The following is a 15,750-nucleotide window of genomic DNA, read 5'->3' as shown; positions in this document are numbered from 1 at the left end:
AATCTTTGAGGAGGAGCCCGCTCCGCCGGCTGAATCGACTCGTTGGCTGGCGATCGCCCGGGTGCATACAACTAGAGAATATAGTGATTTCTGGTTCTACAAGAACATGCGATCAGCCTGGGACCTCGCTCAGAAAGTTAATATCAGATCTCTGGTTAACAACATGTATACAATGCAATTATCGTGTCTAGGAGATTGGGACAAGGTAATGGAAGGCAGACCTTGGGTATTTAGAGGGCACCTGGTGATTCTAGCGCCGTATGATGGATTTACAAAACCGTTAGAGATTCCACTAAACAGATGCAAAATATGGATTCAAATCCATGATCTCCCTGATGGATTTAAGCCAATGATCGGAGCTTTAGAAGCTAATCTTGGAGTGGTTGTGGCTTCGGAACCTGTCTCAGGGGATTTCTCTGGTATTTTTGTTTCAGAATTCGAGTTTGGCTTGATGTATTAAAACCATTGAAAAATCATGTATCTATGTGTGCTTTCTGCGGGATGATATGACATTTATACATAGAACATGGAGATGGCATACATCCATCCTCGTCTCTGGTTTTTAAGGACCTCAAAACATTATGGGCTATTCGATTTGCTGGAAGAGGCTGGAATCGTAGGGGTTTTGGAAGTGGTAGTGGAGGATTTACAAATAACTATGGTTCCTTTTACGAGGAACGTAATGAGGATGAGGAAAAATATGTTATGTCGGAAGAAGATCATGGATTGAATAGAAAAAGAGCAGCGGATGCCCGAAACCATGCATCCCTAACTGGTCCAATGGGTGATGCTGCAGCGAAAGGTGCTTTAGCTGGAACTAATACAATGGGTATGGTGGGGGAAATTGTTAATTCTCTTGAACCTCTTGCTCCACCAAGTCCTAACCAAGTGAGAGATCCCAAGAGGAAGAAGACTACTGAGGAAGAAGGTCCTAGTGTTAACTCTGATTTGGCGGGCTCCATGGAGGGGCGCTGCTCGGATAAATGAGGATACTAGGGAAGAACTATCGGGGTTTGGGGAATTATTCGGAAGTTCGAGTGCTTTTGGACATCAAAATGCGATGCAACCCCGATGTGTTGTTTTTTTTCGGAAACACAATTGGACAGCTATCCGGTTAATTTTCTTAAGAGAAGGTTGAAGATGGACTTAAAAATTGTTAATCCTAGTAACAGTCAAAGTGGTGGTGTTCTAATACTATGGAGAAGAGAGATTTCTATGCAACAGATTTTTTCGGCGCCTAAGAACATTGATGTTCGTATCATCGAAATCCCAGATAAGGTTTGGAGATTAACTAGTATTTATGGAGAGCCTAGATGGGAGAACAAGCACTTAATTTGGGACAGAATTAGAGAGCTAAATGATCAACATAACTTGCCATGGGCAATTACTGGGGACTTTAACGAGATTTTATTCACTCATGAAAAAGAGGGTGGTAACCCTAGACTGCAAGGCTACATGCAAGCATTCAAAGATCTTCTAAATGATTGTGAGCTGATTGATCTTGGATTTATTGGTGAACTATTTTTGTGGAAGAGGGGCATAATCGGTGAACGGCTGGACAGAGTAGTTGTGAAGAATGCATGGAATAATACGCATGGGGGTGGGGGTGGGGGTGGGAGTGCCCGAAATGCTCTAAAATTACACTTGTTTGAGGAAGAAGTAGTAAATCACATGTTAGCTTGGAAAGCACAAATTGAAAATGCTTACCATACCATGAGATCACTTGATCTCACTCGGTACGTCATCTGCGTTTGAGTGCTGGTCAACTTGAATTAAAACTTCACACTTTGTCTTAATCAATCCATTATATAATTTATTCATTCTTCATTATGATGATGTCTTGAAGGTAAACCTAAATTCTCACTCAATCTTCTTCAAGACATGCCCGTTATAGGGATGAACTCTAGCATTACCATTCTCTGGATCAAACCTTGAACATCACCATTGTCATCACTTGATCTTCTTCGTTATCTATATATCACAATCTCTCGAGACACACAATAAATTCTTCTACTGTAATCATCTTTCTCAAGATCTTGTTACTTCATAGCTTAAATAAATAAGCATGGGCTTTCTTCCTTTGAGTTCAATATAAGAACACCAACTTCCTCACTTTTTTTTCCAACATTGATACCGATGTATGGTCTTCAAGCATTGCCTATGGAACACCTCCCAAGTATAAGACAATGTTAACATTATTACATATGTATTATCATTAATTACTAAAACCACACATGAGAACTCCATGCACTTTTAAACAGTAGGTTTGATCTTCTATCAAATACCCCTAACTAATATAATCCCCACAAGGGGTGGAAGATCGTTCACGTCTAACTCAATACAAAGAAGTGCAAATGCAATCTAAGAAACATTTCTAATATGACATTAGAGAAGTCTTGTGCATTTAAGGGTCACAAATTTTTAATAAAGAGAATATATTAATATCGCGAAGATATCGATTACATACAATCTCTGCAACAATACAATACCCTAATAGCGGTACGGATACACGTAGTCAAAAAAGAAGACGAACGTAAAACAGAAAAGACTGTTGCAGTCCTTGTAGCAGCAGCACAAACACCACCAGGACAACACTTCAAGTTCAAGTTCTCCTAATGCGATGCCTCCAAGAAGAAGACAATGCACAAGCGCCATCCTTGTCCGATGAAAGATCCTAGGTTTTCACCTTAAAGAAAGTCCCACTCTCAAAACAATGCCTTCAACAAAGACACTGCAGACACAACCAATAAAAGTCTTTTTTTCGATAAAGAGTATATATTAATATCGCGGAGATACCAATTACACCCAGCCTCTGCAAAAACGCATTGCCCTAGCGGCACTACGCATGCACACAACCCAAAAAAAAGAATAATTACAAAAAAGAAAAGTCCCGCTACAACAATATATTCCTTGAAACAACGACACTAACAACACCAGAAGTTCAGCTTCTCCAAAAGCGACGCCTCCAAGAAGGAAACAGTGCACAAGCACCATCGTCGCCCGATCATAGATCTTAGATTTTTCACCCTGAAGAAAATCATCACGCTCAAAACAATGCCTTTAACAAGGACATTGCCAGGGACAACCAATTAAGGTCAGGCCTTGGGTTTTCACCCTAAGAGGTAAGACTTTGAACTTCTCTTGTGTACCGTTGCTTCAAGTCACGAATCACCAAGCCAACTCCTCATCACCACCCAGACTCGAACCACCATAGCTAGCCCCCAGATCTCGACTTTCATGTCATTCTCCGCCATCAACATGAAACGAAAACGTGCTCCATGATATTAACGGCTAGCAGAGCTTCGAAGCGCTCTCTATGAAACCAAATGGCCATAGAAAAACACGGGTGCGCACTACCGAATTCCACCCGATCCAGCAATCTCCAGGCATGTCGTCCATTTGGAGTTCGCCGACGGAGCCTTCCGGAATACGAGAGTCCAGCCAGATCATTGAAGACACGCAACCATCGGAGAGCAACATCTTCGCGCGAATTGGAACCATAGGACAACCACCTTTATGCGGCCGGACTAGCAGCCCCCTCGCTGCCGGTAGGCTTCCGGCGAACGGAAGGAGCAGTCCAAGCCCTACCGGCCCAGATCGAGCCCTAGGGATGGCCCCAGATCGGCCCACGCACGGATGGATCGGGGCAGGCGCCTCCGTGGATCGCCAGCCCACCATCGCGAACGCCGCCTCTGCCTCCTCCGCTCCTCGCTTCCGCGCACCGGCGAGCGCCGCACAAGGCGAGCTCCACCGCCCCGCCGCCATGACTCCACCTGCGCCACCAAGAAGGACCCCTGCGTGAAGGGGAATCTACGGGCCGCGTCATCCCCGCCCGCCGTCTTCGACAGCTAGGCGTGGCCGCCACTGCCAGGCAGCAGCCCTCGCGCACGAACGGCCCGAGAGCAGGCGGCGGCAGCGGCCAGCGGGCGGGATCTCGATCTGCCGCTGAGGAGGAAGAGAGTCGCCTCCGGAGCCGCCCTCGCGCGAGCGGCCCAGGAGGTTAGGGGAGTAGTTCTTCTCACCAATAAAAGTCTTACCTGCAAGATCTACTCTAGAAACAACCATCCTATGTCGATCCCAACATAGGAGTTTGCTGCGCTCCAATGACGCGACCAAACCGATTTATGAAATATTGTTGTGTCATTTTTTCTTTCTCGAGTCATACGTAATCTTCGTTATAAGATCATCATACACACCTTGGATACAGTTTCCAATGCAACTGCATAAAGCACTCACGAACTACAAAACCAAAGCTACTTGGATACAATTTGCAAAAGGATCTAGGCATTTTTAGTTTTTTTTTTTGAAATGGGGATATACCCCAGTTTTTGCATCATGACGATGCACGCGGCCATTTATTAAAATAAGATTCAAAAAAGTATTGTTTACAACTCACGCATCACCGAGGATTGATACAAGAACCAACCATCGAAAACAAACCATACTGTGACTGCAAATCAACATAGGCTCCGTTTGTTTGGGCTTCTGCTTCTGCTTTTGCTGCTTTTAGACCCCCAAAAACGGAAGCCCAAACAAACAGCTAACTTCACCAAAACCGATTCTAAAAGCGCTTTGGGAAATTGCACTGCGCGCGCGGAAGCAGCCCCGGAGGTGCTTTTGCCTGCTTCCCGGGCTTCCGAACGGCCCGAACGATTAATTACAAAAGAAGTACCACCGAACGGCCACACAGCCCCCAGCCCGATACCCCGCCTCCTCGAGCTCTTCTCTCCTCTCGCCGCCCTTCTCGACGCCAGCGTCCGCCCCGTTCGCCGCCCCGCCGCCAGCTCTCCCGGCCCCACCGCTTCGTCGCCAACGTCCGCTTCCCGCCGCCGGCCCCCGGCCCCGCCGCTTCGTCGCCCGGCCTCCGCCCCGTCCGCCGCGACCCGCCGTCGCCGCCGGAGAGAGGGCCGCTGGAGCCCCGCAGCCTAGCTCCTCGGCCCGCCGCCAGCGCCCGCCCCCGTCCCCGTCCCCACCCGAATCCCGCCGTCTTCCAGCTCGCGCCCGTCGCCCGCATCCTGTCGTTGTCCAGCCCGTGAAGGTCGCGCTCGTCGCCGGCGTTGGAAGTTGCTTGAGGCGCCGCTGTCCCCTGCGATTTCCCCGCCGCCGTCCCGTGCGACTTCCCCGCCCATATCGCCGGACGCTGCTGCCCATCCCCACACGGTCAAGGCTGCTCCCGCTCTTCCCTTTGCAGTTGCCCATCTCCGGCCACTGTGGCTATGCATCGGCCTGCTTGTATGCACGAGCATATGCAGATGCCTCACTGAATCGATTTCCCGGAAAAAAATGAGTCGATTGGGTGAACTAATTCACCCGTAATATGGTTTACAATTATTACAAAAACTCAAAAAATTCTGACTTCTTATAAGCCAAAAGCTAAAATTATTTTGGTAAAAGTCTTTTTACAAGTATTTTGCCGCAGAATGGGTAAATGGAGGCAAATCAGTATTTATACAATATCTTCAGCACTCAGGGCATTTCAGACATTTCATTCCTACAACCAACAACAGCAGTCACAAAAAGCTCTCCTGCCAAACAACAAATCTCTGCTTCTCACAGCTGCTTCTCACAGCTGCTTCTTACAGCTGCAACAGCTACAGCTGCTTCTCAAAAGCTGCAGCCCAAACAAACAGACCCATAGTCTTCTAGTATGTCGCCAATCAGCCTGGCACAAGATATCCTGAGCGACCATCAGGAGCCGTATGCATCCAGAAGCCATGGCATCTCGCTGCCCCTCCGGGGAAAGTATGGCCCAAAGCTGGACCCAATGGGAGAACATGTGAATAACTTGTAAGAAATGAAAAGAGGGTTTTTTATTAAAAATTATATCATTTCTGGCCCTCCAAATAGACCAACATAAAGCAGAAACCCCAATCCGGATAAAAGCCTTAGATCGTCTATCTACTCCATTTATCCAATTACCAAACATATTAGTAATATTGGTGGAAGGTGGAAGATCATAAGTGAAATTAACCGTACGCCATAAGAGCCTAGCTAAAGGACATTCAATAAAAAGGTGTTGTATGGTCTTCTGTTCCCCACAGAAAACACATTTTGACCCATATTCCAATGACGTTTAGCTAGATTATCCTTAGTTAACAGTACTTTATTACTCATAAACCACATAAAAATCTTAATCTTAAGTGGTACTTTAACTTTCCAGAGATACTTTCTCAAAAAAGGGGTATGGTTACACATAAGATCTTCATACATCGAATTGACAGTACACAGCCCATTAGATGTCAACTTCCAAACAAAACGATCATCCTCATCATTCAAAGTAATAGTCATTAGTTTTCTGCATAATTGTAACCAGGAAGTCCATTTACTACCACTCAACACCCTTCGGAATGTAATATTCAACGGTGGTTGGGCAAACACCTGTGCAACTGTGATATTCTTATGATGAACAAAATTATACAAATACGGATATTGCTGAGCCAAAGAAGTATTTCCGAACAAGACATCTTTCCAGAAGCGGATGGTTTTACCATTACCCACTTTGAAAAATCCCCTTGAGAAAAACTCATGTTTGACCTCCATCATTCCTTTCCAAAATGGAGAATCAGTAGGCTTAGCTTGTACCTCTAATAACGTCTTCTGTCTTAGGTATTTGTTATGTAGCAATTCTTGCCACACCCCGTCTTCGTTAAGAAGTTTAAAGAGCCATTTACTCAGTAAACATCTATTTTTGATTTCGAGAACCTCAATACCTATGCCCCCTTGATCTTTGGGTCGACATACAATGTTCCATTTTATAAGCCAGTATTTCTTTTTGTTTTCGTCGGACTGCCAGAAGAACCTAGATCTATAGAAGTACAAACGTTTTCTTACCCCAACAGGTATTTGCAGGAAAGACAACATAAACATCGGTAAGCTAGTTAATACTGAATTAATAAGAACTAACCTATCACCATAGGATAGTAACTTACCTTTCCAACATCCTAATTTACTCTCAAACCGTGTTTACACCGGATACCAATCTGAATTCCGAAGTTTTTTTTGTACTGGATTGGAATACTCAAGTATCTAAAGGTGAGTTGTCCAGCATCACATCCAAAGATCTGCTTATACTGATCCTCCTCCTCCTTTGCCTTTCCAAAACAAAAAATCTCACTTTTATGAAAGTTAATCTTAAGCTCCGATAGCTCTTCAAAGAGGCATAAAATTAATTTCATATTAACTGCTTTATTAAGGTCGTGTTCCAAGAATAGCATAGTATCATCTGTGTATTGTAATATAGAGAGTCCTCCCTCAACTAAATGTGGAATTAACCCTCCGACTTGACCATCATCTTTTGCTCGTTCAATTAGGATGGTAAGCATATCCACTATAATATTAAACAACATTGGAGATAAAGGGTCCCCTTGCCTTAGACCTTTCTTTGTCTGGAAATAATGACCAATATCATCAGTCACCTTCACACCAACACTACCCCCTTGGACAAACTGTTGCACTAATCTACCCCATTCTGGAGCAAAGCCCTTCATTCTCAAAGTTTGTTGTAGAAAGAGCCATTTCACCTTATCGTATGCTTTTTCTAAGTCGATTTTAAATAACACCCCATCCATTTTCTTAGTATGTAGCTCATGAATTGTTTCATGAAGTATTACCACCCCTTCCAAAATGTTTCTACCTGGCATAAAAGTTGATTGAGTTGGTTTAATGACTCTTGGGGCAATCCCCGAGATACGATTCGTACCGACTTCAGTGAATATCTTAAAACAAACATTTAGCAAACAAATTGGTCTATATTGTTGAATTTGGACCGCATTCTCCTTCTTTGGTAATAATGTGATAACACCAAAGTTTAGTTTATAAGGGGCAAATCCCCATTAGTAAACTGAGAGAACAAAGCCATCAAATCATCCTTTATTACTTCCCAATTTTTTTGATAAAACTCAGCTGGAAAGTCATCTGGTCCAGAAGCTTTATTCAGTTCCATCTGAGAAATTGCCTCAAAAACCTCCTTTTTAGTAAAAGGAGCCGTTAAGATCTCATTCTCAATTGATGAAATCTGTGTAATATCCTGAAATTCCTCTTCAACTAAAAAAATATTGGTTGGAGCAGGTGCCCCAAATAACTTCTTATAGAATTCAGTAATTTCTTCAAATTATCTTAAAGAAATATTGGTTGGAGCTTTTTTTAGTATTAACCCCACTTGTTTTACGGCGTCACAACCTTGGGACCACCCAGTGACGGAGCTAGCACCCCGCGACCCCAGTCGGCTACCTAGACTCGGCCGGCGAGCATCGGTTGTGAAGATCTGTGTTAGTTGAAGAATCAACTTGGGAAAAAATCTTACTAATGAGACGAAAAGTATAGCTTGCCCGGGCTCAAATCACTACTGTACGGTCCATATTTAGGGGCACTTCAAAGTGCCCCAATAGGTAGCCAAAGTGCCCCTAATTACTTTTAGGGGCACTATGAAAAGTGCCCCGGATGCTTGCGTCCCTAAATGAGTGCCCCAAATACATTTTGGGGCAGTTTGAAAAGTGCCTCTAAAGATTTTTAGGGGCAGTTTGGAAAGTGCCTCTAAATGTTTTTAGGGGCAGTTTGGAAAGTGCCTCTAAATGTTTTTAGGGGCAGTTTGAAAAGTGCCTCTAAATGTTTTTAGGGGCAGTTTGGAAAGTGCCTCTAAAGGTTTTTAGGGGCAGTTTAAAAAGTGCCTCTAAAAGTTTTTAGAGGCACTTTGAAAAGTGCCTCTAAAGGTTTTCAGGGGCACTTAGTGTTTTGCCTCTAAAGTTTTTCAGGGGCACATTGAAATTTGCCTCTAAATGTCTTTAGAGGCAGTTTGAGATGTGCCTCTAAATGTCTTTACAAGCTAGTAAACAAAATGCCCCTAAAACTACAAGCATGACAGTGGTCATATTACAGTACTAATAACATTATAGTACTAACATGCACAGATTTGGTCAAAGTTAAGGTATAAGTCATATTACAGTACTAATAACAAATCACAGTGGTCACATTACAGTACTAACATGCACAGATGCATAACTTTGCAGTTTTGGAGGCATTGTCTTCCACAGATGCATAAGACAGTATCTAAGCAGTTTTGATGTAACTATGCAGTAATTTGATGACAGTATCTAAGCAGTAACTTTCTGACTTCCACCCTTCCTCTTCTTAGCAGTAGATGCAACTGCTTTCAACTTCTTCTCAAGTGCACTTCCTGATGCACTTATTTGTGTATTAGGAAATGAACATATTAGGAAAAGAACCCCGAGCTTACCTGTTCAATGTCAGAAGCCACGACCGATTGTGTATCTCCTGGTGAGCCAATTGGGACTGGATCATCCTCGTCAACATGCTTTATTGTAAGAACAAATCGTGGACATTTTATGCTTAGTAGTCTATCAATCCAAGTTACTTTTGAAAGATAATAAAAGCAATGTTGGACTGTTGATAGCAGTTATGTGGACAAATAGTTTTGTTGAGATTTAAAATTAAACATTTGTAGATTTGATTGTCACATACTCACATTGCTATAGTTGTTAATATCCAATATTACAAAGTATGAGAAATTGCATGAGGAAGAACAGTTGGAGTGAGCATGAAACAAACATACTCAATATGTAGCAAGAGTACGATACATGCTTGTTAGAAAGAAAAGAACAGTTAAATCGTGTGGTACACGTGATAACCTACTCTCAAACAAAAAAAAACAGTTAAAGGGTGCAATTGGCAATGCCTTTTAGTGAATCAATAGCTTTGAACTGACATGAGTAATAAATAAATAAATTATTCATATATCTAAATATGTTAAAAAGAAGAATTTAACTATGAAAAATGTCAAACCAGCAGGCAAAAGTTTGAAATATATAAGTTAAAGCAATAAAAACAATCCAGAACATCTCTGGCGAAAGCTGCGTTCAAAACTAAATCAAATCAACTAGTCCTGCAACCTAACCTATAGACAATTGTTCACACCAGATCACTAACAAATAACAAACTACCATGATTTTACCAATACTTGAAGAAAAATTGACAAGTACAAGTCTAGCGTGCTGACCAGACTAGTTAAGGAACTAAAAAATGTCCAATTTATTACTCCCTCGATCCATCATATGGGTCACCAATTTAGTACAAAGTTGTAATAAACTAATCATGGATCGGATGGAGTAAGCTTTTTTTGTCCTGGTCTCCTAAAGCAGATCTAGTGGATGAAGTCTTACTTTCGCACCATACAATTGCTGGTTCTGTGTCAAAATTAACGCCATAGAAAAGGAAATAGTAGTGTAAATCGCTCAACCCATCTGCCACACTAGCATAATTCAGTTCATTGACCTCATAATCACAGTTTCAACAAATAAATTGCAAATATTTGATATGCAGATCCAAAAAAGTTGATGCAAATATTTTACAATGTTCACACCAATAAGAAGAATGTGAGACATGCAGCTTCTAGGAACCCAGTGTGCTTAACGGAAGCAGTTAAGTAGCAGGCAACCCACCTTGCAGCATCTGTGCTACTAGACAGCCTTGTATTCACTAAATTTAACTAAGATCTACTAGAAACCGCATTTCATGTAACTGTGACTCGGGCGGGGCGCTACACATCAGCTGAGAAGGCAGAAGAAGCAAGAAGGGAATCCTCACCATGATGATGTTGAGATCCTCCTGCGGGATGTTCTCGAGCGAGACCTGCTTGATGGCCACGAAGTCGCCGTTCTCCAGGTCGAGCCCCTTGTAGACGCGCCCGTACGCCCCCTTCCCAATCTCATCTCCGAGCATCTGCAGACACCCGCCCACACACAGAGAGTGAGTGAGAGAAGCATTCCCCCGAAACGAAACGAAAAATTTTCAGCACGAAACACCAATTCCGCCGCATGGATAGAGCTACCAGTCTGGGGCTTGGGCCTAACACATGACAGTGTAATAAAGGGAGGTTAACAGGTACACCATAGGGCCGAGGAGAAGAGATAAATTGCAAATATTTGGTTTATTTTTGTTACAAAAATTGATGAAAATGTTGATGATTATATAAAAGGCAGCTACCAAACATCCCAATCAATTTCCCAACTAAGAAATACAAAACTTTGTGGGATAAGAAGACCCTATCCCTGATATAGGCTCAAGAGAAATAAGGATTACAATGACGACACTTACTGTGAATCAAGTGCAAGAGCATATATGAGATGCACCATCTAACAATAAGTGAAGGACACATCTAGACAGTCATACCTGCAATGTAACTGACAACCAAGAGGAGAAAAAGCCCAACTCTGACCCAAAAAGATATTGTTTCATCGAATTTTATGGAGAGGCTCGAGTAGGGAATGCTCATTCGATGAAATATTGAGTTCTTGAGAATAAGTCATGCGTATCTATCTGTAAAGAGCAATTCCAAACAAAAGTGGATACTAAAGTGGTATAAAACACTTCAAGTGCTTGCTAACAAATAAGATCACCTTATTTTCGCATACATGAGATATTTCCATGATTTTAAATTATCATGTATCAAATCATTCGCATTTATACAACTACTCTTTTCAAGATCTTAAAGTACAACTTAATTTTTAAAGGTCTAGCATGACAAATATTAATTGGGTACTCATTCCTTTCATGGTACCAGATACATTTATTTGAATTACTATGCAACACCATTTACTGGACCGCAACTAAAACTAACAATATGCAAAAATGAATAAATAAGATAAGGTGAAGTTTAAGAGGCTGAGAAAGTAAAAGTCCCTTATGGCGCTATCAATGTCGATGCAATCCCTATTCATGAATCAAACACAGGATGCACACCTAAACAAAATTGATTTCCTTATTTTTGCATAGATGTGAGATTTTCATGCTTTTAAATTATCCTAAACTAACTGATTATTCGAAGGGAACGAAACCCACTAAAAATTATTGTGTATCAAATCCGATGCTCTATTCTAGCGCGGTCAGTAAACTTATATGCGAAAAGACCCATCACTACATATGCGAAAAACTACATATGCATCACTACATATGCGCGGTCAGTAAACTTATATGCGAAAAACTACATATGCATTTGCTTAGTGGTTGAATAGGAACCTCCTGTGATGTGCAGAAAAGTATATTCAAGTGTTGTTCTTTAAATACCCATCACTGATAACTATTTGGATACTGTCCAAAAGTTTCAAGAGAAACAAGTGAAGCTTCGCTGTTTCATCAAGATGCCAGCTTGTATCTTGGGATCTCCTGGACAATCAAACCTGTATCAATGGAAACTCGTCGGAAACCTGTATCAATACCCCCTCCGTTCCGTGAAACACCAAGAAATTATTCTGAACAAGCACCTTACTAAATGGCAGCAGAAGACCATCTGTTGTTTGCTTAGTACACTGTAGACCATATGTTTATTCTAGCAAGCTGGTGAAACAGTTAGGGTATGTTTGGTATTATGAGAATATCATTGTTTTTTTAATAGCTATGTATATTTTAAGGTGTTTGGCTCTAGTTAAAACTGTAGTTCTTTTTTCCTTAAAAACTGTAGTTTTGTGAACTATAGTATGTTCTATAGTACGTTCAAACTAAGTGAAACATCTCCTCACCCAAATCTGTCCAGCTAAATGGTGTGTACCCTGGCTGCAATGCAATCTTGACGAAAAAAACCTTTTGCCACACTAAGAGAAGTTAGCATACGTGTGAGTATTTGCTAATTTATAGAGCAAGGTTAACATACAGTGCTAAATACTGAGATAGCCAGAAGCACCATTGTTTCCACGATACTTTAGGAAACTGCATTTTTCATAAACTGCGGTATTTAGTGACATTTTTCATAAACTGGAACCTTTATAGTTGATTGAAGGTTTCATCAGAAAGGGAACTACATGATAGATGCAGACATGGAAGCTAGAGGTTCATAAAATTACCAAGATATGGAGACAATATATGAAAGCTGCAAGAAGTAATTGTAGGCGGAAATGGCTAGTGAAAATAAAGGTGTTGGTAGTAGAGCTATGGATTCTGAAACCATGTTCTTAGAGTGCAAAGGTGAAGGACTTACGTGTCAGGCATCAACAACCCAAAAAAAGTCTAAAACTAAAGTTCAGTCTTCTTCACTTTTCTCATGCGGATCTCTAACTTTTCATAGAATTTGATACTCATTAGAGCTAACGAATTTGGTGATTCGCCTCAGTGAGCGGAAGATCGATCGATGGATGATTTGGTGGCAGAATTTTCGGGGCACTTATTTGAAAAGGCGGATTTTCTGTCGCGGGACGAAGGAGGTGGGACGAAGGGAGCGACAAAACGGACCACACGTATTGGTTGACGACGGAACATAAGATTCTTTTTAGGTAGTAGAGATTTTATAGTCATACAGGTACATAAATATCAGTCTGGAGGTTAACCAAAAAAGAAGAATATAAGTATAGAGTTGATTTAGCCATATGTTTAAGTAGGATTATTTATTCAGCGCACATGGACTATGGAATATATTCGGCAGTAACTAAATTTCGCACTTTCTATAGTGGTAAGAGGTTTGATACACACCAAGTGTTGGTCTGCGGAACTAATAGAGTAGTGTATGGCCCTGCAATTTCTACGAGCATGAATATTCTCCTTAAACTCAGAAGTTCCGATTACAACCTAATTTGATCGACTCAGGAGTTTGGATTAGTTTTCCAATAAAATACAAATCGACCTAACACTCACGAATTGTAAAATTTTAAAGCCAGGCCAACAACCTCTGACTGAATCTCAAAGTGCATCAGGAATCGAAAACCATTTCTAAATATTGCTGCGCACCGAATCGAAAATGCGTGATGGGAAAATTGATCTCACCTCTGACCTTGTTGCAGAAGGGGCAGGCCTGGTACTGGTAGAGCACGACGTTGTGCGGCAGCAGATCCGCGGGCAGCCGCTCCTTGGCCTGCACCTCGGCGGCCGCCATGGTGGCGAAGGTCAGGGAGAAGGATACCGCGCCGGCGATCCCGCCCTGCAGCGCCCGCGACGACGGCGACGGAGGCGGGGGGTTGTTCCCCCAGCGGCCGCCGCCCGCGGCCGCGGCCGAGGCGGCGGGGGAGGCGGTGGCGCCGTGGAGCGCGCGCGGAGAGGAGGAGCGAGCGGGAGGCGAGGGAGTGCGCCGCGCGGAGCGATCTCATCGTGGCGGGCGGGCTAGGGTTTCGGGGCGGCGGCCTCGTCGGCGTCGGGGGGCTGCTTCGATTTGGGAGGTCGTACGTGTACCTGGACTGAGCTGGAATTTTAATTTAATCCCCAATCAAGCATTTTTATCGATTATTTTGGTCCTTGGCGTGCCGCGAAATTACATTTTAGTGCTACGTCTGCAGGTGAGAGGAGCTGGTTCGCACGGAGATCGGGAATAAGTTGAACTGGAGGGGCCTTGGTGCTTTTTCTCCTATTCTTCTTGCGGAAGAAGAAAGAGATGGCTTAAATTAAAAGGTCATCACGGAGACTCGAGTGGCCAAGACCGGATGAACGTGACAACAGGTGCACGCGGCCAGCTTTGGAGCACATGCCCATTTCTCTACACATCTTCACCCATTTCTTGCCGTTAAGAGCCACTACGTCACGTACATGAATTGCCGGCGGTTTGAGGACGGCATTTTAACATAGCGCCGGTGATACTAGCTTTTGTAGGCACTTTTGCTAATACCGCCGCTATTGTTATACCAATTCTAGGCGATTTGAAAAAGTGCCGGTATAGTGTGCATGATTACAGGTAGTTTTGGAAAGTGCCGGCGTAGTTTGCATGATTACAGGGATTTTTAGAACTGCCAAGCGTTTAACAGCGGCATATCTTAATAGTGCCTGTAATGTTTGTCCTTTTTTTCAAATAACCCCTTGAAAAGAATAACTTACTCAAAAAGGTATACCAGGCCATGCGGTCCAGCCGGACCAGGTCAACCCAGCCGGACCCCTCTCTCTCACGCACACGGCCTCCTCTTCGATCCCCTCTCACGCTCGTGATGCCGCCACCTACCTCTCCGGTCGCTGCCGGCCGTCTCCGGCGCCGCCGCACGCAGGCGTCGCTCTGCTCTGGCCTCCTGCTCTGGTTTTCCGCCGCCGCGATGCGCTACCACACCCCTCCGCACTACCCCGCGAAACCCTAGCCCCACTGTTCGGCCGCCGGCGCGGCGCCCATTCATCCGCGCCTCCGGCTGCGCCTCCACGTCGATCTACTCTTTGACTCCCCGGTTTGACTACGCTGCCTCGGCCACCTCTTGGACCCACGTCCAGGTCCTTCTCAGCACCATCAACTGCGAGATGCTCATGTCGTCAGCGTCGGTCGCTCTGCACCGCCACTCCAACGCGCTCGTCGACGTGCTATCTCCCGTGGCGGACTCCAGCATCTCGCTGCTTGGGTCGTCGGTGAAACTATACTCGGTGAGTTTTGGAGGGCTTTCCCTGACCCATATGAACCCTATCCTAATTTGATGCGCTAGTTCCATAAGAAGCATCATGTATAGAACTGTATTCACATACATCAATTCAGTTACTGAGCAGGAGATGGCTGCAATTCTTTTTGGAATCTAAAAAGATGTTTATGTCACCGAACATGAATTCTATGAACTAAAAGATGAGAAGAAATTTTGGGTGCACAAGATGGATGAGGACGATCATGAATTTGAAGCCTTGGTAAGTATGTCTGGTTTGGTTTGTGCTACTAGCTAATTATTCTCATATTTTCATGCATTTGAATGCAATAATTAGATGCTGACAAATAATTTGTTGCTCTTATGTCAGTACATGCCTAGTGAGGCTGTGGATGGCTACAGGTACCCAATTTTTGGAAAATCACATCTTTCG

At 43.4% G+C, this 15,750-nt stretch overlaps 1 protein-coding gene across 2 annotated transcripts; it reads right to left on the bottom strand.

The window, feature by feature from the left end:
* Positions 1-5,418: 5,418 nt before the first annotated feature.
* LOC127295413 (uncharacterized) lies at positions 5,419-14,161 on the bottom strand. Of its 2 annotated transcripts, none has more exons than XM_051325356.2 (4): positions 13,772-14,161; positions 10,600-10,734; positions 9,233-9,310; positions 5,419-5,755 (listed from the first exon to the last, which is right to left on the bottom strand). In XM_051325356.2, exons 1-4 carry the CDS (start codon positions 13,871-13,873, stop codon positions 5,564-5,566), a joined length of 507 nt encoding a protein of 168 aa, XP_051181316.1. In that variant the 5' UTR covers positions 13,874-14,161; the 3' UTR covers positions 5,419-5,563. The 2 variants fall into 2 exon arrangements, with proteins under 2 accessions (XP_051181316.1, XP_051181323.1); XM_051325363.2 differs by having other exon boundaries at positions 5,603-5,755; positions 9,233-9,288.
* Positions 14,162-15,750: the final 1,589 nt, after the last annotated feature.

Source organism: Lolium perenne, chromosome 1 (genome assembly GCF_019359855.2).
Source record: "Lolium perenne isolate Kyuss_39 chromosome 1, Kyuss_2.0, whole genome shotgun sequence".
In the NCBI taxonomy this organism is placed as follows: Eukaryota; Viridiplantae; Streptophyta; class Magnoliopsida; order Poales; family Poaceae; genus Lolium; species Lolium perenne.
This window is presented reverse-complemented; position numbering and strand designations above follow the sequence as displayed.